The sequence below is a fragment of the Carex rostrata genome, chromosome 32, assembly GCF_964058835.1.
Source record: "Carex rostrata chromosome 32, lpCarRost1.2, whole genome shotgun sequence".
Classification (NCBI taxonomy): domain Eukaryota; kingdom Viridiplantae; phylum Streptophyta; class Magnoliopsida; order Poales; family Cyperaceae; genus Carex; species Carex rostrata.
Genome location: NC_135949.1, coordinates 5,041,921 through 5,066,500, shown reverse-complemented (window position 1 = coordinate 5,066,500; position 24,580 = coordinate 5,041,921). Strand labels below are relative to the sequence as shown.

Here is a 24,580-nt window from a genome sequence, read left to right as displayed (position 1 = left end):
AGAGCCAGAAAGTATAAGCCATATTTATATAATTCTTATAATTATAAAAAAGTTGAATTTTGTCCCTACACACATAGCTAATAGGCTAGTGTGCTGCACCGTGTCCATGCTGACAAGTGACAACCATATCAAAAGCTAGTTTCAAATGAAATTGTAATAGAAGTACCTCATGATGTGGTGAGCCATCAGAATAGTAGACATCTATCGGCTCTCGCAAGTTAGAACTTAGAAGGACATGGAGAGGCTCCATGAGAAGTAGCAGGATTTACACCAGAACTCCCACCTTGTTTCACTAAATTTCCCATGTGCTTCTCCAGAGACTTTCGTGCAGTGTCAATAAAGTTATCCAGAACCGGATCCTCTACTGGTTATTCCTGGATGAGGCATATATCTTCAGTTCCCACTGTGTCAGTCTCCCCCATCCTGGGACCATGTTTCCATTTTAGACTGAATTTGCAAGTGCGTGCTTGCTCTTCTGTACCATTGTCCCTGTGTTCTAACCGTGAAACCTGGAGTTTAAAGAAAGAAGCACTAAGAGACTGTATTTAAGTAGTAATATACTTCATTCATATACCAAATAAGAAGCATTTGTATAGTTCATCATCGCATGCAAGGTTTGTGAAACCAGAGTTTTCTTTGAATTAAAATTTATGAAGTATAACAAAGGCCTAGTTAAGAGACCGCGTTTGATGAGTAATGAAGTTAATTCAAATACCAAATAAGCAGTGTATTATTGTTTATTATTGCATGCAAGGTTTGCGGCACCAAAGTTTACATTTGGTGCAAGTTTTCTAGCCTATGTGCAGATGTAATGAAAATTAGATGGTATGTACAATAGATGATAAATTAAAAGGCTCCTTAAATGGTGTTCCATATCGACTCTGACATAACAAAACTCATTTGCTTATGAAGTTGTAGTCTTCAAAGTTCTTAGCCTTAACAACACTGAATCAAATTACAAGAATTAGTCCTGGAACAAAACAATGAATTAAACATAAGAAGAGAAACCAGTATTTGATATTTTTTAAGTTTGCCATTACTTACTAGAGTAGTACATAATTAACTTTCTGTTCTAATTAAATCAGTACAGTAAAGTGCACCAATGAAATAGCCATTTGTTAACATAGGGTAAAACAGGCTATGCAGAAAAGGAAGAAAAAAGATCTTTTAACTCTTCATTTTTGTTAACCTCGTCTAAGTGAGAAGCTTAAAGGGGCAAATGGATGTCAGTGACAAAGATGGCACACTAGCTAGCTAGCATGATTCCAATTTTATAATTTTAGACAATCACACGTTTCTCTTACAATCATGCTTAACGAAACTCGTAATAATTAGATTTAATGTTGTTCAACTGTCAATATTTCTGATGCAACAAAGAGGAGTAAGCTTAGCCACTTCAGATGCTGTTTTTTTTTTTTTTTTTTTTCCAATTACAGAAGTAGCAAACAAGCAACTAATAGCAACTCTGTTCAAAATTTTGAAATCCAACTCTGTTCATATAATTAACAACCCTTTATATTATACATTTTCCTAGAAATAGGCATCAGGAAGTACCTAAAAAGGCTAGTATAAGCCATATTTTTATAATTTCTTATAATTATAAAATATAACTATATTTTATAATTTTCTCAAAAATAATATATTATGAAGTTTTTTTTTCCGCCGGAGGGTAGGTGCTTTCCTCGATTCTCACTGGTCTCCGCCCCTGTCCATGACTTATTGATCTTCCACCTAAAATTCTAAAATTGTTTGTTAAACACAAAAAATAAAAAATAAAAATAGAACTTACGGAATCCACTGTTGCTTCGCAGAACAAGAGCTCATCAGTCGAGAACTTGTGACAAGCCAAAACCACCTTTCCTTCAGTGATTTGGCCACATTGCCAATCCTGAAGCTGTATGGCTGGGCGGCGAAATCTACAGAGCAGCTCCAAAATCTATTCCGGGCTCTCAAATTGGTCGCTGTGGTTGAATTCATCATAATCTTCAAGGAAGTTTACGTACATTACTCGCAGAAGTTCGTCGACCTTATAGAGGCTTACCATATGCCATGCATCGTTGCTCAAGCAGCAGAAATCTAGATCCTTGGAACAGTGGAGCTGGTTGTTTGCCTTTCTTTTTCCCGCCATTGTTGATCGGTTGGTATAAAGAGGGGGGTTTCAAGTGGAGGTGGTCAGGTGACACGCCGAGGAGTGAGCTTTTGGCTTTGTAATTAAGTCGTAGTAATGTTGTGCAAACTTGTGCAAACTTGATAGTGTTGGGAATGATAGGTAAATAGCAAGGTTGAACTACACAAATGCTTGAAAGAGAAATTTTTTCGAAAACTTTGTGTGCATACACCAATACTCAAATGAATAGAGAAATAAGGGAGTTACACAAAGAAACCAAAACAGCAAGCAAGCACAAGAAATGAGAAAATACGCAAGATTTACAAAGAAACCAACTCTTTCGGAGGAAAAATACGAGAGCACACAACACAAATCTACTAAATCAATAATCTTACAAATACAAGAGATTATCAAGCACAATAACGCTTACTCACACACTCTCTTACAGTTTTAAGAAGAAGAGATCAAAACCTAGAAGAGCTTGAAGAAGAAGCAACAAAGAGAAAGAGCCGCACTGTTGAATTTTAAAGTGGAACAGAGAATGGATTAACAGTGCTTTTATTGATTGTTGTATATTTTTTACAAGCTCTATACAAGAGTATTTATAGCCTAATTTCTACTAGCTGTTAGGCTCTTTCCTAAATTACAGTGGCTGAAATATTTACCCTGATTGTGCTTTAATTACAGTAATTTACAAAGATTAGGCTAGATACTAAATATGGCTTAACAGCTATACATGATGCTAGCCTTATTTGTTTCCTAAACTATGCCTATGATGATATTTACTGAGGCTAAGATTTTATTTCTCAATACGCACAAAAAATAAAAAATAGTAAACTTAATTAGTTGGTCAATTAGTCAAATGTATTAGTTAATGTGTGAACTCTCTACAATTATCATGAATGTATTGAAATTCTCTAGATGCATGTTGTGGTCTCCTAGGTTGTATTGAAAGATGAAAAACATGTATAGGAAATAGAGAAGGTTAATGAGAGGATTAGATGTCATTTAGTGTTAGAGTGTGTAGAAAGTTTATATGGGTCTATATAATGTGTAAAAATATTTTGAATGTAAGAAAGTAAGAGAATATTGATAATAAAAGTAAATTTTCTGCTATAGAGTGTTATCTCTTCCACTACTAAATATATTAAGTTTTGTTTTTATATTAAATCGATCCTATCAATAACCACTGATAACTTAGTGATGATTCTTTAGACAAAAAACATCCACTAAAGCTGTTGATCCAAAATTTCTCCTTGTCTTCAAACTCAACAGATAAGACTAAATAAAATTGTTTGGACAAATTTTAATTCCAATCGTACAAAATAGAATTATTTTTTCCCAATGACCTTTTACTTTCTATCAAAATTTATATAAAATTGAATAAATCTTCGTAATTCACGCCTTCTCGCGTAACGAATAAATAACGCAGAATGAGTAAATCGTGTGGCCGCTTTATTTAACGTATTCAATGATTACATTATATAATTATATATTAAAGTTATATGAATATTTTTATGTTTAAATTATATTTAATATTATTTCTTATTTAGAAAATTTATTTTTTATTGAACGCATATTTCTGTTTCCGAAACAAAGCTCCGTAAAATTAGTTCTAGTATGTGGGAAAATTTGATGTTCCTCTGAAATTGTGATTAATTGCGACTATAAACTGTACATCTTTGATGTAAGGCCTTCAAATATTTTTATGTCTATGCGGACCGTACTGTCTACACACAAATAATTGTCTGAAATACTGAGGTCCGCACAATTAATGAATACAACCATATTGTCTACACATGATATAGTCAGGTTAATTTGGTATTATTATTCATAGCGCGGATGGATTCGTGATCCAATCATGTATCAATATCTTCATTTCAAAGTCCAAACAATTCATATGGACTGTTTAACAAGATCTTCATATCAAAATTGAGATGGACCAATAAATTGGATTAAAATGACAACTAAATGAATAAATACGAATTAAATTAAACGCAATGGATTTGAGGTTCAATTGGTGTATTAATTTGTGTTACAACCTGGGTTGCAAGTTGAGGCTGAACGGGTCAATTTTGACCCAGTCAAATGTGCGGATGAGATAAACGAGGGAGTCGGGCAGAAGGGTCAGGCAGAATGGGGGCGCGGGCAGCAATTCATTTAAACACTCTCACACTGACAAGGGACCCACGAATTCATTTAGTTGGTATAACACCGGTAATTTAACTTCAATTGGGAACTACAAGCAAAAGTCAACAAATTATATGAATGATATCTCATAGTAAAAATATTTGAAAGCCTTACAAATTTTATGATCAATAAATCATGTCATCATCGCAATAATTTCGGATCGTCTTCACATTAAGAAAATTCTAACACAGATCTAATGACACCCATTTTATGTGGATGTTCCTATTCAACCAAATGCATGCCATCAAAATCTCTCTAAATTTTCGAGGATGGATTTCGTTTCCATTATAAAATTTCCAGTTTTAGTCTGCTGCGCACCAGTCAATGTTTTCTATGCCCAAGATTATGTGTTTCGAACTATAATTCAAACTATACATTTTTGAAAACTAGACTTAAGCACCTTTCTGGAAATATAAAGAACATAAAAAAATATTTATTAGTTTGTGAGAAAATTACATTTCAATTTCGGGTTCCATTTCTGAAAACAGATTGTAGTTGTCTCTATAATTTTTAATTTCACACAAAATCCGTAATATTTTTGTATTGCAAAATATAGTTTTTCAGAAACTAGACTTCCCTATCTTTCTAATGATAGGTGGAACACAAAAATCCATTCAGCCAAATTCTAGATATGATATTTTGAATCTTAATCAAAACAGAAAAACTGAGCACAGAAAAAACTGAGCTGTACCTGTTTTGTTATTTTTGTTTATCTTAATAAAACGGTCTAAACTCCCTATTTTATTTTAGAATATCCATCTACATATCATAAACTAATGTAGAAATTTTAAATCCACAAAAATTCTTGATTCAAACAATACCAAAATAATTTAATACCTTAAGAACAAAAATTGACAAATCTATGAACAAGAAACTTGAGAGATAGTTAACTAAACACTTGTGCAACTAAATTAGCACTAATTAAATAGTCTAATTGTCATAAAAATAAACCAAAGCTCTGATACCATTGTAGGATTTCATGTGTATGCCTATGTGATGAGAATTTAAAATTTTTCCTATCACCACTTGGCTCAATACACAAAGGACGTTATTTATATGACAATAGCAAACAAGAAATTTCTTAATAGTTTCATTAAGCACCTAATGTGTACTAAATAAAAATAAATAAATTTATTCATTTCTTATACAAGAGGAGATAATAATTTATACCTAAAGAGATTGTCAAATCTCTTGATTAGAGGGAAGTCGATTTTCCTTCTAGATCTCTTGGAAACAACATCTTTGATTGAAGCACCTCTCCACCTCTTGGTTCACCTTGAACCTAAACAACAAACTAGCACACCTCTTAGATAGATGGATGTGAATTTTAGAGCTTAGATCCAACCACCTAGCAATAAGAGATGAGATATGAGAACCTCCCTTCAAAGTTTCGGCCAAAGGGAAAGGAAAAACGTGGCTGCTCAAAGGGGCTGATTTTGGCAAGTGTTATAGGTAGAAAATTAGCATATTTCTCTCCCAAATGAGCCCCCTTAAATAGGCAAGGGTTAGGGCAACCCTTTATGTAAGGTTTGAATCAATTACACAAATGCCACTAGCCTTGTTTAGCCATCTCATGCTCTCTTTAATCTCATCTTATGGTTGGTTTAATAAATTAATTTATAAACAAATAATATTATTCATATTATTCTATTATACAATATTTATATTATTCTTATAATGTATTCAAACATTATACCAAATAATATTTGCATAACTTCATAAATTTATTTATGATCTAAGCATGTCATATTATGACATTTTATTTTAGCATTTCATCACATGTATTTTATCTTATACATCATTATGAAATGTAAAATACTTGTTGTTTCTCTTCAGTTGGTGTGACCGTATAGAGGATCTATGTCATCTTGGCAATAATATAAATATTTATATTATTGACTATAAGAGGTTCTATCATTACATTATAGTTATCCAAACGACATAGTAATCATTTACTCAATCTACTAATTTTGTGTCTATCCTTGTCACATGATATTATGAATAATATGCAAAATAGGATCGTGTCATTTTTGCATTATATTCAATTTCTTGGTCTCTCAAGTGAATTATAATTATAACTGCATCATTTATATTGCATGCGATATAATTCCACTTTACCAAGGACCCATTAATATCATAACTCAAATTGAGGGACAATGATAATATTAACATATAGGTTTCTCCCGCACAAGTTGTACACAACGAACTGCTATTTTATTCCTATCATAAGATAGTATTTAAATAGCAATCACATTATATGCTTCTCATGTGAAAAACCTACACATCTCATATCTAAGATTCTAAAGACACAATAGAAACATTAATGATACAAAACACAATCCATATAATGTTTCATTTATTTAGGTCATGTTCAATATATAAAATACACATTTTATATATTTATGTAATTAAATGATAATCATTTATCAATATTTATAGAACTTCAATGTACTTTAATCTACATGACAATCTTCCTCTGTAATTAATGTTCCTCCTTAATTACCACGATTGTGAACTTATTTAGTGATTAAATGCTTGTCATCTTAGGAGTTCTATGATTTAAGACCAAGAGTATCTTCTTGAATACTTCCAAAGATATAACATATAAATCTCAAGGAACAAGAATAATAATATTCGTAATAAAATCATGAACAACACATAAATTATTATTAAAAGATAACTTTCAAAACACACATCATTCATGGTGCCTACATCAATTTCATAGTAAGTCAATAACATACACTCAATTTAAGAACACTCATTCAAAAACAAAGAAATAATCCATATACTTATTGGAAAATAAAAAAAGGGGTGTCACTTGTGAAGTATGTTCAACAACTCCATTTTTCTTTGAAAAGGTTGACAAAAATAATTTATATTAGCTTAATTAATTCTTAATATACAAAATTATATAAACAAAAATGATTTTAGTTTTATATTCTTACTTCTATTTTTGTTGTTATTTTTTTTTTCTAATCTACTTTTAAATCTTTTGTGTCCTCGATCTCCATTTGTTTGTATAATACCACTTCTGTCCAAATGGCTTCGGATAGATTCCCAAGTCGCAAAGCGTGGGCAAGTTTTATAAATTAGAAACATTACTTATTAATTATTATTTTATAAAATATAAATATTGATAAACATTTAGCGTGCTTTTCTGATGGGCTAAGGCCTTGGATGAGTTCGACTTCAGACACATTTTTTCCTTTCGGAGAGCCTGCCATGGCAGAGTCAAATTGAAATAATTAAGAAAGGTAGACTGCCAGTGTACAGAACAGTACGGTGTAGAAAAGTTCAGCTAGAGCTTGCAATTGAATGGGAACAATTAATATAAAGAACATTGTAAATGGAAGGAGTCATAGGAGCACAGATTCAATAAAACTAGTATATATATATATATATATATATATATAAGCTGTGGCTAATTTGCTGCCGGCAGCATTTCTGCCGGCGGTGCTGCCACCATTTTTTCTATTTTTTGATGTTTAAACGACAAATCTAAACCGTTAGATGTTTAATCTATATTATAATCTACTTGGAGACCAAATTTTACATTTTTTGGAATTTTTTTACTATTTATTAAGCTGGTTTGAAAACTGCTGATTTCAATGCTGCAGAAATTTACTGAAATCAGCGGTTTTCAAACCATCTTAATAAATAGTAAAAAAATTCTAAAAAATGTAAAATTTGGTCTCCAAGTAGATTATAATATAAATTAAACATCTAACGGTTTAGATTTATCGTTTGAACATCAAAAAATAGAAAAAACAGTGGCAGCACCTCCGGCTAAAATGCTGCCGGCAGCAAATTAGCCGGACCATATATATATATAGAGTTAGGCTGGGGTGCTATGGATAGCATAGAGGCCTCTATGCTACGGCTCAATATTCGAGTTTTCAAAATCCAAACGGTCGATCCGAACCATTCATCTTATTCTCCATATTAATATCTGCTTGGAGACCAAATTTTACATTTTTCTGAATTTTTTTACTATTTATTAAGTATTTTACAAAATTGTTGATCCAACGGTGGCTGCACAAAACAGTAAAACCATTGGATTAGCGATTTTCAAAGTGGCTTAATAAATAGTAAAAAAATTCAGAAAATTATAAAATTTGGTCTCCAAGTAGATATTAATATTGAGAATAAGATGAACGGTTCGGATCGACCGTTTGGATTTTGAAAACTCAAATATTGAGCCGTAGCATAGAGGCCTCTATGTTATCCATAGCACCCCATCCTAACTATATATATATATATATAGAGAGAGAGAGAGAGAGAGAGAGAGAGAGAGAGATAGGCTAATGTGCTTTCGGTAGCATATGGGCCGAAATACACACAGTCCAAATTTGAAATTTCAAAATTCAAAAAGTCGATCTGAACCGTTCATCTTGTTCTCCATATTAATATGTGCTTGGAGACCAAATTTTACATTTTTCTGAATTTTTTTACTATTTATTAAGCCACTTTGAAAATCGCTAATCCAACGATGGCTTCTGATTTTTACTATTTTGTTAAGTCACCGTTGGATCAGCGATTTTTAAAGTGCCTTAATAAATAGTAAAAAAAATCAGAAAAATGTAAAATTTGGTCTCCAAGCACATTTCAATATATATAGAGATCACATCTAACGGTTCAGATTGACTTTTTGGATTTTGAAAACGAAAAAATGACTTATAAGCATATACTCTCATATGCTTATGGAAGTAGAGCAGCATATATACAGAGGTTGGCTAATATCAAATTGATTGTTCTTGAGGTCCCATGCAACTAAGTCTTTTTTCAATTTTCAAAGTCCAAACAGTTGATCCAAACCATTAGATGTGGTCTCTATATTAAAATGTGCTTGGAGACAAAATTTTACATTTTTCTGAAGTTTTTTACTATTTATTAAGCCACTTTGAAAATCGCTGATCCAATGGTGGCTTAACAAAGAAGTAAAACCAGAAGTCACCGTTGGATCAGCGATTTTCAAAGTGGCTTAATAAATAGTAAAAAAGTTCAAAAAAATATAAAATTTTGTCTCCAAGCACATTTTAATATAGAGACCACATCTAATAGTTTGGATCAACTATTTGGACTTTAAAACTTGAAAAACGATTTAGTGCACGAGATCTCAGAAACAATCGATTTAATATTTGCCAACCTCTATATATATACTTGTTTTATTGAATCTGTACGTGCTCCTTTGACTCCTTCCGTTTACAATGTTCTTTATATTAATTGTTCCCATTCAATTGCAAGCTCTAGCTGAACTTTTCTACGCCGTACTGTTCTGTACTATTTCATCGCATGCTCCCTATTGGCTAATGTGCATTGACATATCTATATATGGTTAACAGTCACATTCACTTGACCAAATCATTAGGTAGACTCTTTCATCGCATGCTCCCTATTGGCTAATGTGCATTGACATTTCAATTTGCGATAGACGTCGACAATAAAAATATGTCTTCATCTTTCAAATTGAATATGATTAATTCTTGGTGCTTATTTTTTATTGTCATTTACCAGATCTGAGGACAAACTAAATCCATGCATAATATTAAACGTCAAACTTCAAAAGGATGTAGCGCATATATATATATATATATATATATATATATAGGTAGGCTAATAAAGAATCGATTGTTTCTAGCCTTCCGTGCAATCAAGTAATTTTCTGATTTTTAAAGTCCAAATGATCGATCCAAACCGTTAGATGTGATCTCCATATTAAAATGTGCTAGGAGACCAAATTTTACATTTTTTGGAATTTTTTTACTATTTATTAAGCCACTTTGAAAATCGCTGATCCAACGGTGGCTTAACCAAACAGTAAAATCAGAAACTACCGTTGGATCAGCGATTTTCAAAGTGGCTTAATAAATAGTAAAAAAATTTCAAAAAATGTAAAATTTGGTCTCGTAGCACATTTTAAAATGGAGATCACATCTAACGGTTTGGATCGATCATTTGGACTTTAAAAATTGAAAAACGACTTGGTTGCACGGGAGGCTACGAACAATTGATTGTTTATTAGCCTACCTCTATATATATATATTTTCGCAAAAACTTTTCACCAAGCAAACGATAACAAATTAATTATTAGGTTTAAATTAATCAAAAGATATGTAGAATTCAAAAAATATGCTCATTTTGTTTTGTTTCTTTACAAAAACCTTATAAAATTTCAAATATTTATTCATTATTTAAATTTTCTTAGATATATAGAAGTAAAATAATAGTAGGTAAGGGAGCGTGGAAATTATTTTTTATAATTAATTTTCTTAACGAGAACTTAAAAAAGAAAAGAAAAAAGAATTGATGTAAACCAAAATTGTATAATTAAAATTTAATTGTTTGTACCATAGAATTAAACAAAATTAAAATAAGAGAATAGTTTGAATTATCAATTTTGTATGATTGAATCTGGATTGATTCATTAGATGCAAATTGAGGCGTTCTAACACTTAATTATCAGTCCAGCATTCTGGTGAGATGTTGACTGGTGAGATCTTGATACGTGATCCTATGGACACTTTGGTAATGAAGTTAGTCAAAGCTTTACAAAGTTGATCACTTTATCAATTAATTCACACTTTGGGAGTAATGATTTTCATCATTAACCTGTACATAATATATATTTCGTACAATACAACACTACTAGAATCTCCAATATTAGCAACGGTAGGATTCTGATTGTAGCAACGGCGTGCCCTTGCTACAAGCCCAAAAAAGGCCATTAGCAAGCGCGGCGCTTGCAATAACTACCGTTGGTTAAAGCTCCCTTGCTAATACTCGAATTCTGATTTGTTGCAAGGGCTACGCTTGTTAATATTCTTGTCCAGGGTATCTGCAAGGGGGGCGCTTGCAAATAGCACGCTTGCTAATACATTGATTTTTGGAGCCCAACTGAGTATTAGCAAGGTTATGTTTTGTGGGTCCCACTGAGTATAAGCAAGGATATGTAGTGTAGGCCCCAACTTTTGCATGTTATATTATGGCAAGGAGAGGGGGAAAAAGACAAAATGTGATGTTTGCGGTATGTCAAGGTACAAGCCACCGGGACCTAATCCTAACGCAAAACCAGTCCCATAAAAGAAACTTCGTTATCTACCAATCACACCAAGATTGCAAAGGCTTTATATGACCAAATCAAATGCGGTACATATGACGTGGCATAAGAAAGGTAAGCGTGACAAACCCGGGATTATGGTTCACCCAGCTGACGGTGAGGCTTGGAAGCATTTTTGCAAGAAGTATCCAGAGTTCGCTAAAGAGGTTAGAAATGTGGTTAACGACGGATGGGTTCATGCCATTCAACTCGAGTGCAGCTCCATATTCGTGTTGGCCGGTATTTGTCTTTCCCTACAACCTACCCCCGGGGATGATCATGAAAGAGGAAAGCATGTTTCTAGCGCTTGTCATACCCGGACCGAAGCATCCGGGTAGGGACATTGACATTTTGCTAGAACCTTTAATCGATGAATTAAACAAGTTGTGGGATGTCGGTGAAATGACATGGGATGCATCTAGACAGGAAAATTTCAACATGAAAGCAACTCTTCTTTGGACAGTGAGCGACTATCCGGCTTATGAGATGCTATGCGGGTGGGGTACAAAAGGTAAATTGGCTTGTTATTATTGCCAAGGTGCAACAAAGGCATTCCAATTGGAACATGGTGGAAAACCATGCTGGTTCGATTGTCACAGGTGCATGTTGCCTATGGATCATCCATTTCGTCGAGATAAAACAAATTTCATTAAAGGCAGAGAAGAGTGGGATGGGCCACCACCAAGATTGATGGGAGAGCAAATACTCGAGGAAGTGAACAAACTAGGTGATATGTCATGGGGTAAAGATGTGGGTTTAGCACAATTTGAGGGTTATGGTGTGACTCACCATTGGCAAAAGAAGAGTATCTTTTGGAGTTTGCCATATTGGAAAGACAATCTCTTGCCACACAATATTGATATGATGCACACGGAGAAGAATTTCACGGAAGCTTTGGTTAACACACTTTTAAGCATGGGAAAGAAAACCAAGGATAACGAAAAAGCTCGCAAAGATTTGGCTCTCTTGTGCAATCGACCCAAACAACACCTAACCTCTAGTACCACAACCCCAGGAAAGATTAAAAAACCGAAGGCACCATTCGCACTTTCACAAGCGCACAAGAGGCTAGTTCTAACTTGGATCAAAGATAAAGTCAAGTTCCCCGATGGCCACGGATCGAACTGGTCAAGGTGTGTTAACTTAACAACAAACAGCCTGTTTGGGATGAAGAGTCATGATTGGCATGTGTTCATGGAGCGTCTACTACCCGTTGCATTTCGAGATTTTGTCCCTGAACCCGTGTGGGATGTTCTATGTGAGGTTTCAAGCTTTTTTAGAGAGATTTGTGCCAAGGAACTGGATCCATCTCGTATCGACCAATTAGAAAGAGATATTGTTGTCACAATTTGCAAAATGGAGAAAATTTTCCCCCCGGGTTTCTTCAATTCTATGCAACATCTTGTGGTTCATTTGGCACATGAGGCTAGAATGGGTGGGCCAGTAAGGTCGCGATGGATGTATCCATGTGAAAGGTAAGTTTAAGTCTAAATTATCTTTTCTATTAAACTATTGTAATCATATAGTAGTATATTACTCAACTCAAATACACTTTTGCATTTTAAGGCGTAACAAAGAACAACGGCAGAGAGTGACCAACAAAGCACGTGTTGAGGGATCAATCGTTGAGGCTACCATAGTCAAAGAGATTTCCACTACTTCTAGGTGTTATTTTGAAGATTTAACAATTAAGGACCCAAAAGGAAATGAAAAATGTAACACTTCGAGGGGATTCCTTTCGATTTTTGACAAAACTGGTCATCACATTGGTAGAGAGAATCGAAGGACTCTCACTGACGATGAATATAAGGCAGCACACACTTATGTCCTACTCAACTGCCCGGAGATCTGTGACAAATACTTGGGGTACAATATTATTATTTATCACTTCCATTATCTCTTAATATACAAAAGGTGCTAATAGAAGTGCTGAATCGATATCTGATATCATGATATTCAATGATTTAACTATTATTTATGACTTAAATTATTATTTTAATAGAGCTCTTGGACAATGTAGGGAGTTTGATGCAGTTATGCTCAACAAGGGTACCACCCCGGAAAGACTTTGGAAAGCACGTCAAGATCTGTTCGCAGAGTGGTTAAGACAAAATATAATACAAGACCTTGAATGCGACCCATACATTCGAAGGGCAGCAATGAAACCACTCAAACGAGTGAGTTGTTATGAAGGGTACGAAATCAATGGTTACCGCTATCACACTGAATCTCATGGGCAAGACAAGTGTTCAAGAAATAGCGGGGTTTGCATCAAAGGAGAAACCGAATCAGGTGGCACCCCACAAGACTACTATGGAGTTCTCGAAGAGGTCATTCAGCTCACATATGAAGGAGGTAACAAGGTGGTACTCTTTAAGTGTTATTGGTTTGATATAACAAATGGTGTAAAGGTCGACTGCCAACATGGGATTGTCGAGGTTAAACACGAGTCTCGGCTGAAAACTTATGAACCATTTGTATTGGCATGTCAAGCAGTCCAAGTAAGCTACCTTCCTTATGCTTCAATGCTTCTTGAAAGAAAAAAATGGTGGGTTGCGTTCAAAACATCCCCGAAAGGCCAGTTTCGTCATGATGAAGACGACACAAACCTTGAATTTTACCAAGAGGAAATGGGGGCAATTCCCATCGAGGTTTCGAACGGACCAGGTTTTGATTGGGATAATGCCGTCATTCAAGAAGACGAGTACGACCTAGTGGACGACATCATGGAGGTCACACCCCCACGCGCGACGAATGATAGCAATCCGGTAGAGGATGGTGAGGAAGATAATGACATGGATGAAATGGATCAAGCTCAGCAAGAAGCTTATTGGGGTCAATTCTATGAATCGGAGGAAGATGGTTTTTAATTGGTAAGCACTCACCTTTTTTACCAATTACCACAGCCTTAGACAGATGCTGTTACTGGCGCATAGTATAGATGCTTCAATACTATGCATTTTGTTCTTGTGTTCTATTGTGGCTCAGTTAGTGGCACATAGTATAAATGCACATATTAATTTAACATGATCTAATTGCTCACAAATATTCAAATTTTTTCCACATTATCAGCAACTATGCCTATCTGATGCATGTGCGATTGCTTCTATGTGAGGTCAGTGCATTGTCGTATTATTCCTTTTGGTCCTTATTATGTTAATATTAACATTTAACATTCAATCTTATTTTGCTCATAACAGTATGCTTGTAGAAGGGAACAACTTAGAATTAAAACATCACAAGCATAAAAAAAACTCTATCAAAAAACTCTAAAAACCATCACATGACTGACAACCAAAAACATCATCTACAAATAAACAAATTACCCCATCCCTAGGGTTATATTTGTAAAAAACAGTAATGTCAAACCAAACTAGTCATCTTGACCCCCTCGTGGGCGTCTCTTCTTTTTAGCCGGGAAATATCTGACCCGTTGCCCATTATTGTGCCTTTCCACCCCTTTCCAAACTCTCTTGCTTCTCCTCAGTCCCAAACTCACAGGCTCTCCTACTGGGCCGTAAGGGTAACCGGGAGGGCTCTGTCCAAACAAATTCACTTCTTCATCCGAAGAGCCAATCTCATGCACTGGAGGATCCGGTACTCTCCATTCAGAACCATCTCCGGGTTGAGTCACCACTGGCCTGTTATAGATTATTAACCCGTCAGCCCCTTGCACAATAACGGGCACCGGGTTAGGATTGGGATGATTAGAATGAGAATTTCGATGATTAGGATTAGGATTAAGAGGAGTATGATTAGGATTAGGATTTTCCATTCTTTAAATTGTTTTTTTCTAATCCTAATGAAAACTCTAATATGGTGTTTGTTGCATATTAGATTACTACTATGGGGGAGAAGACAGCAACAATTTCTAATTAAATAGTGTCAAGGCATAAACCCTTCATTGCCCCAGCAATGAATTCAACCCTTCACATGCCACCCTTTCATAAACCCTTCATAAACACTTGTGTTTTTTTCATTCCAGAATCTACTGGTGACACCCCTTCACATCCAATGCTAATTAATATGTTTTTTTTTATATTAATTTTTCGAATTATAAAATTGTATTATGTTGTGGATGTTAATTACAAGCAATGAATCCACCCCTTCAAATGGCACCCTTTCGTTTTTTTCATTCCATAATCTTCACAAGCTAATTAATATGGTATTTTGGTTATTAGTATTTCAAAATATAACATTGTATTCTGTTGTGGTTATATTAATATTTCGAATTTATGTGATTGTTGTATTAATATTTATTGTGTCACAAATGGAGATATCAAATTTAGGTGTGTCTCTCTTTCTAAGGGTGTCAGAAACAATTGCAACAGTGGCCCTTGCTAATAAATTCCTCCTTTTATAATAAAATAATATAAACCGAAACTTAGAAAACATTAGCAACGGTGCCCCTTGCAAATAGTTAAGCCCTTCACAATAAACTAATATATCTGAAACCTAAACTCAATTGCAACGATGTCCCTTGCAAATATTCTTGACTTTAATAATAGAATAATATTAAAAAATATGGTTAAACATTTGCAACGGTGGCCCTTGCAAATAGATATCGTATTACCAATAAAATATTATAAATAGCATCCTAAGAACTTATGCAACGGTGGCCCTTGCAAATAATAAGGTCTTTCAGAATATAATAATATAAAAACCCACTCTAAATACATTTGCAACGGCGACGCTTGCAAATAGTTTAGGCATTCACAATTAAATAATATAAACACAATTCTAAACATTATTTGCAACGGTTGCCCTTGCAACAAATGTGTGTCTGGGGTGTTTGGGGTGGGTCTTATTATTTGCAAGGGGGAATATGTGACATTAGCAAGGGCCAGTGGAAGACATTAGCAAGCGTGATTATTTGCAAGCGCCTCCCGTTGCAACAATATTAATTTAATCAGCGAAATTCAAAAGCTCTATTTCTATTGCAAGGGGGCTTCCTACGCTTGCTAATATTGGGGATTCTAGTAGTGCAACATTACATGCCTCGACTCCCCTCTTGGCTGGCTGTACAATTGAATGTTTTTTTATTTATTTTAATAATCAATTGACGACTTATTTTGTGAACATTAATTATCATTATAACTTAATTCCTATATTACATCACACACATATAGACATAGTTCCTTGCAAGAAGGAAACATCAAAATCCTTACCAAACATTTCACGGGTCTGCATTTATGGAAACTTTAAATCCATGATTTATAGTGCAATGCATAAGAGGGTTCATGCATTGCAATGCACCATAGCCCATTTCTGACATTAATAAATTAATAAGCAAATGGATATAATTTATAGTTGTTGGAACATGACAAGTCAAAACCCTTAATTTTTAATATTGATCCCTACTTCTTATCTTCCCCCGTACTTTCATTTTCTATTGATATATCTCTTGCTTACAACTATATATATCCAGACATTTGGCATATGAAAGTCAAACAAATATTGAGCTAATTCAAAGGTTTTCTCACGATACAAAGTTTATTCTCTACTAATAGAAGCAAATATTGCCCAAAAAAAGGCAGGCTTGGCGTTCTCTCTCCATTTCTGTTGTTGGATTCTCGAGAACTTGCCGTGCTGACATGGCAGGCATGGGTACAATTCGCCTCCTGCTGTTGTTTTTGTTTGTAACTAGTCTTCAAGTGGCGTTTGGTGTAACCAATTCTCGAGATGGTTAGTTGTTTATGGTTTTCTAGTATCATGGTACCTGCTTGTACCAGTTTGATTTCAATTACTTTTTGTTTTTGTGAATATCTTCCTTGTACTTCATTGAGCAGCTCGATCACAGAGATTTCATTTTTTTTTTTTGTAGCTTTGGCATTGAAATCATTAATAAGTCAATGGCGAGATTTGCCGCCAAGTTGGAATGAGTCGACTGATCCATGCGACAATCAATGGGATGGGATTCAATGTTCAGAAGATGGAAGAGTAACATCTCTGTATGTACTTCTCATTATCTCAATTAATTCTCTTTTCCAAAAGAAAACTGATCTAGTCTATTAAAGACTTTTGTACTTAATTTGGTTTGTTTACCAACTTTCTATAGAGTCTTCACACATCCCTCAAAATTCTGATTTCGTTTTCTTACTTTTGTAAACTTTGCAGGTTATTGCCTGGTATAAAAATCAAAGGCAATATAAGTGAGGACATAATGCTACTAACTGAATTGATATTCTTGTGAGTTCACTAAATTTCTGGATATTGATATCCAAATGAAATTGCATTGATTTGTAGTTAAATTTTCAAAATATCTGGTTTAAATGATAGTTAAACATTATCAAGCGGTATATTATTATCGAATGACAATGAAGAAATTCAAAATTACTCGATTTTGGTTTTCAGGGATCTTGCTTCAAACCCTGACCTTGTTGGCTCTCTGCCAGAAAGCATTGGCAAACTACAAAAGCTTCAAAGACTGTAATTACAATTTTAATATATAACACTATATTATACTACTGAATTGAATTAAAAGACAGAAAATAAAAGTGAAGGTCTTATGTATTTATACTCTTGACTTGTGTAGGACACTGCAAGGTTGCAACTTGACTGGCACCATACCGACTACAATCGAAAATTTGAAAAATTTAAACTTTTTGTAAGAATTACTGGCCATTGATTTAGCTTTATTATTGGAAATTTTAATTCAAATTTTCGATTAAATAATAAATATGAAATTCCAGGTACAGTAGTTCATATTTACATGCATGTTGGTCTTTTATAACTTGAATTATGATAAAATTCCAGGGCCCTTAATTCAAATCAATTCAGTGGGAGCATACCTTCTACAATTGGTTCACTCGTAAATCTGACATGGCTCGATTTAGCTGATAACCAGCTTACAGGACCCCTTCCTATCAATCCTGGTCTCGACTCTCTCGTAAAAACAAATCATTTGTATGTTTTAATTTACAATTTTTCCTCTGAATTTTAATGCTAATTTTTGTATTACTTAACAATTATCTCTCAAAGAAAACACCAGTAGTGACATAATTATTTTAAATTAATTTTTTGTATCTCATAAAAATAAAAACTAACAAAATTTGTTAATAATGAACAGCCATTTCAATAAGAATCAGTTAACTGGTAGTATCAGTCCAGCCCTTTTCAGCTCTAAGATGAATCTCATACACATGTAAGCTTCTCTTATTTTTTAATCTTTAACAGATGGTCACTTCACAAATTGACTTCTTTTGATTGTAAATATTTTGGCAGGATATTTGACAACAATAATTTTACTGGCCCTCTTCCCAACAGAATTATGAATCTCAAGTCTTTACAGACCCTGTAAGTCTCTTTGCTTCCAATGGTCCAACAATCTAATTGCAAAAAAAATTATTATTATTATTACTATTATTTGAGAGAATTTCATGTATCGCCATTAAAAACTTCAATATTATGTATTTCCCCCTCTAAACTTTGAAATTACATATTTTCAAAGTTGGGATTGGGTGTTGAATACTTGAACTGAGAAAAAATATTCTAAAAGAAATGAAATGGCAGAGGAGGAAAGAATATATTAATATATCAAAAAGTAATTGAATATTTGAAATTTTGAATGGAGAAAGAGAATCAAAATCAGTTGGTATGGTACTATGGTACCATTCAAAGATATCGAACCTCTAATATCAGCTGGTATGGTAGCATTCAATCCACTTCTATTAAAATCGAGCACTTATCTACAATTTCAGTTCCTGCAACTTAGCAGGGACAAACCCAGAAAACTATTTCCAAAATAAATTTGGCGGACACTCAGATAGAGAAAAAGAATTGAAGAGAAAGAACGAGACCCAGTGTATATTATTATTTAATTAGTTTTAAATATATTTAATATATATGGGTAAATTTGTGAGTTCCCAAAGTTTAGAAGGAAAAATTTGTAATTTCAATGTTTAGAGAGAGAAAGACGTAATATTGAAGTTTTTGAGGGGAATACATGAAATCCCCCCTTATTATTATTACTACTTTGCTTTGTTTGACCTTGTGCTACATTTGAATCAGCCAATTGAATAACAACAAGTTGAGCGGCAGTATACCTACTAGTATTACCAACCTAACTGGTCTCTCTGTATTGTAAGTTATCAATTTTATCTCAAATAACAATTTTTTTTATTATATTAGCACATATTCAAGATTATCCATAGTGTTTCTTTTTTTTATATTTTTTTATTTCTCTACAGGAATCTGGCAAATAATAATCTGACTGGAAATATACCAAACCTTACTGCATTTATAAACCTCACCGTAGTGTAAGTCTTTAAATAACCCCTTCTAGTGTGTGTGTGTGTGTGTGTGTATTACATTTAACTCTTTTGCTTAGGGATGTTATAAGCAATAATTAATAGTTAACCTTTCCCCATATACAACAGTGTAAGTTACCCAACAAGTGACTAAAGTTTTCTTTTAGGGTATCCTTGAACAAAATAAAGGGCTTGTGTGCCAAATCCTATCAGGCATAGACCTTCAATATTAGATTAATTTCTACATCTTTCTCATAATTTTTTTGGGTGTGAATAAATTATCACTTGGTTTTTCTCATGATGGTACTTTGGTTAACTTTGATTTGTAGGGCCATAGATTTTCTCTCATTTTGTAGGGTAGAAGATATAATTTGCCAAATGTACATTTTTTCAACAGGTTCTTAGATTTTAATAAATTTGATGGTACACTTAACATGGGTAGCAGCCTTGGACAAGATGTAAAGATAGTCAGCATCCGTGACAATAATATCACTGATGCAAATATTTCACCAACAATAAAATCAATTTCGTAAGCTTCTTGTTCTTTTTAATTTCATATACACCTAAGTGTCTACCAATAAATGCTTTATATCATATTTCTTTGTGTTTCATATGAGACCTTTTATGTTGTTCTATTTGCAAGTAGAATTACATACCTGTCATATTTGTAATTAATGTATGTTAGTTCTGATAATCATTCTGCAGTCTCCTTAACAACCCTCTCTGCAAAGATGCCAAGCACTCTAACAACTTGTACTGCCAAAACAAACAATCAAACCAACCTACTTACACCACAAACCGTGAAAATTGTCGGCCACAAGTCTCTTGTCCTGACAATCAGCAGTTAAGCCCGACAAGCTGCACATGCGCGTACCCTTTTTCAGGCCAGATGGTATTCCGGGCACCGAGATTTAATGATATTTCAAACAGTAACTTGTTTCAGCAACTCGAGAAGACTTTGTGGGAACAGCTAATACGTGCGTCGAACTCGGTTTATATTTCAAATATAGTCATAACAGATAATAAGTATATTGAGGCAACTGTGGCACTTTTCCCTCTTTCTGGGCTGCACTTCAGTATAGATGATTTTATAAAACTGGGCTTTAATCTGAGTAATCAAGAATACAAACCACCTTTAGAGTTCAGGCCTTATTACTTCATCCAACCACCCCAGTTCCCAGGTAATTTCAAAATTTTTGTTGTTGGAAAAAGAATCGTGCTTCTTTTGCAAATAAGAAGTCATATATAATGTTAAAATGTTGATTCTCATTAATCTCTCAGGTTCTGGAAGTAAGGGTACTTCAATAAGTACAGCTGCAATTGCAGGAATTGCAGCCGTTGGTTGTATTCTTTTGATTGCACTTGTTGTGGTGGCAGTTTATGCTTCAAAACAGAGAAGAAAAGCCAGAGAAGCAGCTGTGCTTGCCAACCCTTTTGGTACATATTTAAATTTTACAAAATTGAGCAGCCAGCAAGAACAATTTTATTTTTTCTCAACTTAATGAATTTTTTTCTTCTTTTTTTGCTTCAGTCTCATGGGGCTCTGCTGGCGAAGATGACGGGACTGCACCACAATTGAGGGGTACAAAATGCTTCTCTTTTGAAGAGCTCAAAAAGTGCACTGGTAATTTCTCAGACAAGAATGAAATTGGGGCTGGAGGTTACGGAAAGGTACGTCAAACTCTTTAAATTTTAACAATGTATTGAACATGATAACATTCTGTGAAGAATTATGTTACATTTGGGTTTATTTATAACAGGTGTATATAGGATACCTTACAAATGGGTTAGTTGTCGCTATAAAACGAGCACAACAAGGATCCATGCAAGGTGCACAGGAATTCAAAAATGAGATTGAGTTGCTCTCTAGGGTTCATCATAAGAATTTAGTGAGTTTAGTAGGTTTTTGCTATGAACAAGGCGAGCAAATGCTTGTGTACGAGTACATCTCTAAAGGAACATTAAGAGAAAATATATTAGGTATGTACCTTAATGGTATCTTCTCATTTACATCTCACTTTTCACTTTTCTTCTATTCCCAATACAAAATCAAGTTTTTATCTGAAGCTTTCTTCACAAGAGACCTAGAAACTAGAGTGATGTAGATAATTGAAAATTAAAGTTGATATGCTTAATTAAAAAAAATATCATTATACTTCTATAACATTCCTTTTTATATCTGGCCAGATATTCATTTAACCGTGTCTTCGTTTTAAGCCCTTAAAATTATCTCTTATTTGAACTGGCAGTGGACTAGTCAATTGTACCCTTGCTTTATTCATAAATTGTTGTTCCTAATTAATAATGCAGGGAAAGGTGGTAAGTATTTGGATTGGAAAATGAGGCTACAAATTGCATTAGGTTCAGCTAGGGGATTAGCGTATCTTCATGAACTTGCTGATCCACCGATAATACACAGAGATATCAAGTCGACAAATATTCTATTGGATGAAAATTTTAATGCAAAGGTTGCTGATTTTGGTCTCTCAAAGTTGATCGCTGACACCCAGAAAGGACATGTTTCTACCCAAGTCAAGGGAACACCAGTGAGTACAAGAAATATTCACATAATTACATTTGAATTTAAAAATTTTCATCTTGGTTTTCTAAATCGTATCTAATCATTGGTGAAAATACGAAAGAACCATCCAAGAGAAACAAAGAAATAACATATACACTAATTTTCTCTGTGTGCATGTACCAGGGATATTTGGATCCAGAGTACTATATGACTCAACAACTATCAGAAAAGAGTGATGTATACAGCTTCGGCGTGGTCATGCTAGAGCTGGCAACTGCCAGGCTGCCAATTGAAAAGGGCACTTACATAGTGTCCGAGGTCAAGAAAGTTATTGACCAATACGACCAAGAGTACTATGGTTTACGAGAAAAAATGGACCCTAAAATTGTAAATCAAGCGAAAAATGTGGGACTTAGGAAGTTCGTGCAATTGGCATTGGAATGTGTACATGATTCCGCAGTACATCGTCCATCCATGAATGAAGTTGTGAAGGAGATAGAGATAATATTAGAAAATGATGTCAGTACAAGAACAACTAATTTGTATTATTCGGACGATTCCACAAATGCGTCAAATCTCGAGCTCTCAAGGCATCCCTACAGTGACGATGATCCAATACTAAGAGATACCAGCAATGCATTTGACTCGAGTAGTGGGTACCCATACCAAACAATAACATACATCGAACCCAAGTAGCATGCTTTACATCAAGTTTAGATTAATTAATAGTTAGTGTGTGGTCCCAAGTATTTAGACTTAATTTGGAGGACCTTAATTATTTGGGGATTTACCTAGAAGGTCAATTAGTCGCTCCCTATCATTTATACTTTAAATTAACATTTAAATTAAATTGCAATTAAAATTGTAGCATCATTTTACAATTTACAACATCCTTGTATTTGTGAATAATAGTTGGAGCCGCTTTGGCCGAAGCAAAAGAAAAGAAATTAAGTAGAAATATTTTGTCTAAGCAGTGACCGTCGTCTCTTTTTTTTTTTTTTTGAAAGTCAGTTAGCAAGTGCTTACCGACGATTCTATTAAAGAAAAGAAAGTGCTGTACATAGATATTTACATCACGTGACTCAGGAAATGAAATTTAAAAATCACGTGACTCTTTCTTTAATTTGTTTCTTTTTTGTTTACAAAATGAAGAAACATTCTACGTGTAAACATTTGACGACAAAAGCGTAGTGTTTATTTGAAGGAAAAATAGTGATTAGTGTCCAAAAGGAATTATCAATACTGTTACGAAAAGATAATTAATTACTTGATAACCTTTATTTAGCAAATTTAATCTGATCAAATCAATACTCTTACGAAAACAGAACTACTTGATTAGGCTACAAAATTCAGCTATTTGCCTAGGTTTTCGATTTTGTATTTGGAGAGGGATTCTTCTTTCCATTGGGGATTCTGTTGAATTGAGGGAGAGAGCTTCTTTCTTCGTAAGTAGATGTTTTTTATGGAAACTAGTCAAGTGTCCGTGCGTTGCAACCACTAGTGGAAAAACATGAATCAGGATCGGCCTATCTGGATCGGTTATATGAAACAACCGATACTAATACCTATCTGGATCGGTTTTCTGAACAAAACCGATCCTAAAAACTAGTTAGATCGGGTTTTTTAGTCAACCGATCCTAATTTGTGAACTATTAGGATCGGTTGTTTAGAAAAACCGATCCTGATACTATCAGGATCAGTTGTTCTAAAAAACCAATCCTAATAGTTAAACTATTAGGATCGGTTGTTTAGAACAACCGATCCTGATAGTATCAGGATCGGTTTTTAGCAATAAAACCGATCCTGATACAATTTTTTTTTCAAAGTTGGCTCTGCAAAAAAAAAAAAAAAAAAAAAAAAAAAAAAAAAAAAAAATCAGGGTCGGTTTTTTATAAAAAACCGACCCTGATTTTTTTTTTTTTTTATGCAGAACCAACTTTAAAAAAAAAATTGTATCAGGATCGGTTTTATTACTAAAAACCGATCCTGATAGTATCTGGATCGGTTTTATTGCTAAAAATCGATCCTGATAGTATCTGGATCGGTTTTTAGCAATAAAACCGATCCAGATAGTTTTTTTCTTTTATTTGGAAAATCTTTTCATATGGTTATGTTTAAATAAATATAAAAAATTACATATTAGAAATATAAGTTAATTATTTAATAGAAATTTTATTTAATTTTCAAATTCTACTTAAATAATATTAAACAGCAGATACGTACTATTTGACATTGATATTTCATTAATGTAATTTTGATGAAAATTAATGTAATTTATATTATTAAAATTTATGTGATAATATAATTAATTATTTGACATTGATATTTCATTTTGAAGTCATTTTGACTATTGAATTTTTTTATACAATCATGCATGATGCATCAATGACTTGTGTCATATAATAATATACATAGGA

General features: G+C 33.8%; 2 protein-coding genes across 2 annotated transcripts; both read left to right on the top strand.

Moving 5' to 3' along the window:
* The first annotated feature begins 11,687 nt into the window (after positions 1–11,687).
* On the top strand, positions 11,688–14,263 carry LOC144547837 (uncharacterized). The gene is made up of 3 exons (XM_078296518.1): positions 11,688–12,868; positions 12,960–13,259; positions 13,414–14,263. The coding sequence occupies exons 1-3, from the start codon at positions 11,688–11,690 to the stop codon at positions 14,261–14,263; spliced, it is 2,331 nt and encodes a 776-aa protein (XP_078152644.1).
* Positions 14,264–16,756: 2,493 nt separating this feature from the next.
* On the top strand, positions 16,757–22,859 carry LOC144547836 (leucine-rich repeat receptor protein kinase HPCA1-like). Its single transcript, XM_078296517.1, has 16 exons — positions 16,757–16,866; positions 16,931–17,078; positions 17,218–17,344; positions 17,511–17,582; positions 17,748–17,822; positions 17,929–18,000; positions 18,150–18,299; positions 18,463–18,537; positions 18,618–18,689; positions 20,040–20,171; positions 20,348–20,823; positions 20,924–21,079; positions 21,174–21,313; positions 21,403–21,622; positions 21,953–22,188; positions 22,347–22,859. Exons 2-16 carry the CDS (start codon positions 16,988–16,990, stop codon positions 22,857–22,859), a joined length of 2,607 nt encoding a protein of 868 aa, XP_078152643.1. The 5' UTR covers positions 16,757–16,866; positions 16,931–16,987.
* Positions 22,860–24,580: the final 1,721 nt, after the last annotated feature.

Bases quoted from the DNA above. Each gene is read 5' to 3' on its own strand.
- LOC144547837 (XM_078296518.1), top strand. From the start codon at position 11,688: ATGTTTCTAGCGCTTGTCATACCCGGACCGAAGCATCCGGGTAGGGAC. The intron at 12,869-12,959 runs GTAAGTTTAAGT...TTGCATTTTAAG, and splicing joins TGGATGTATCCATGTGAAAG to GCGTAACAAAGAACAACGGC. The intron at 13,260-13,413 runs GTACAATATTAT...TGGACAATGTAG, and splicing joins ATCTGTGACAAATACTTGGG to GGAGTTTGATGCAGTTATGC.
- LOC144547836 (XM_078296517.1), top strand. From the start codon at position 16,988: ATGGCAGGCATGGGTACAATTCGCCTCCTGCTGTTGTTTTTGTTTGTA. The intron at 17,823-17,928 runs GTAATTACAATT...TGACTTGTGTAG, and splicing joins CTACAAAAGCTTCAAAGACT to GACACTGCAAGGTTGCAACT. The intron at 22,189-22,346 runs GTGAGTACAAGA...TGCATGTACCAG, and splicing joins CCCAAGTCAAGGGAACACCA to GGATATTTGGATCCAGAGTA.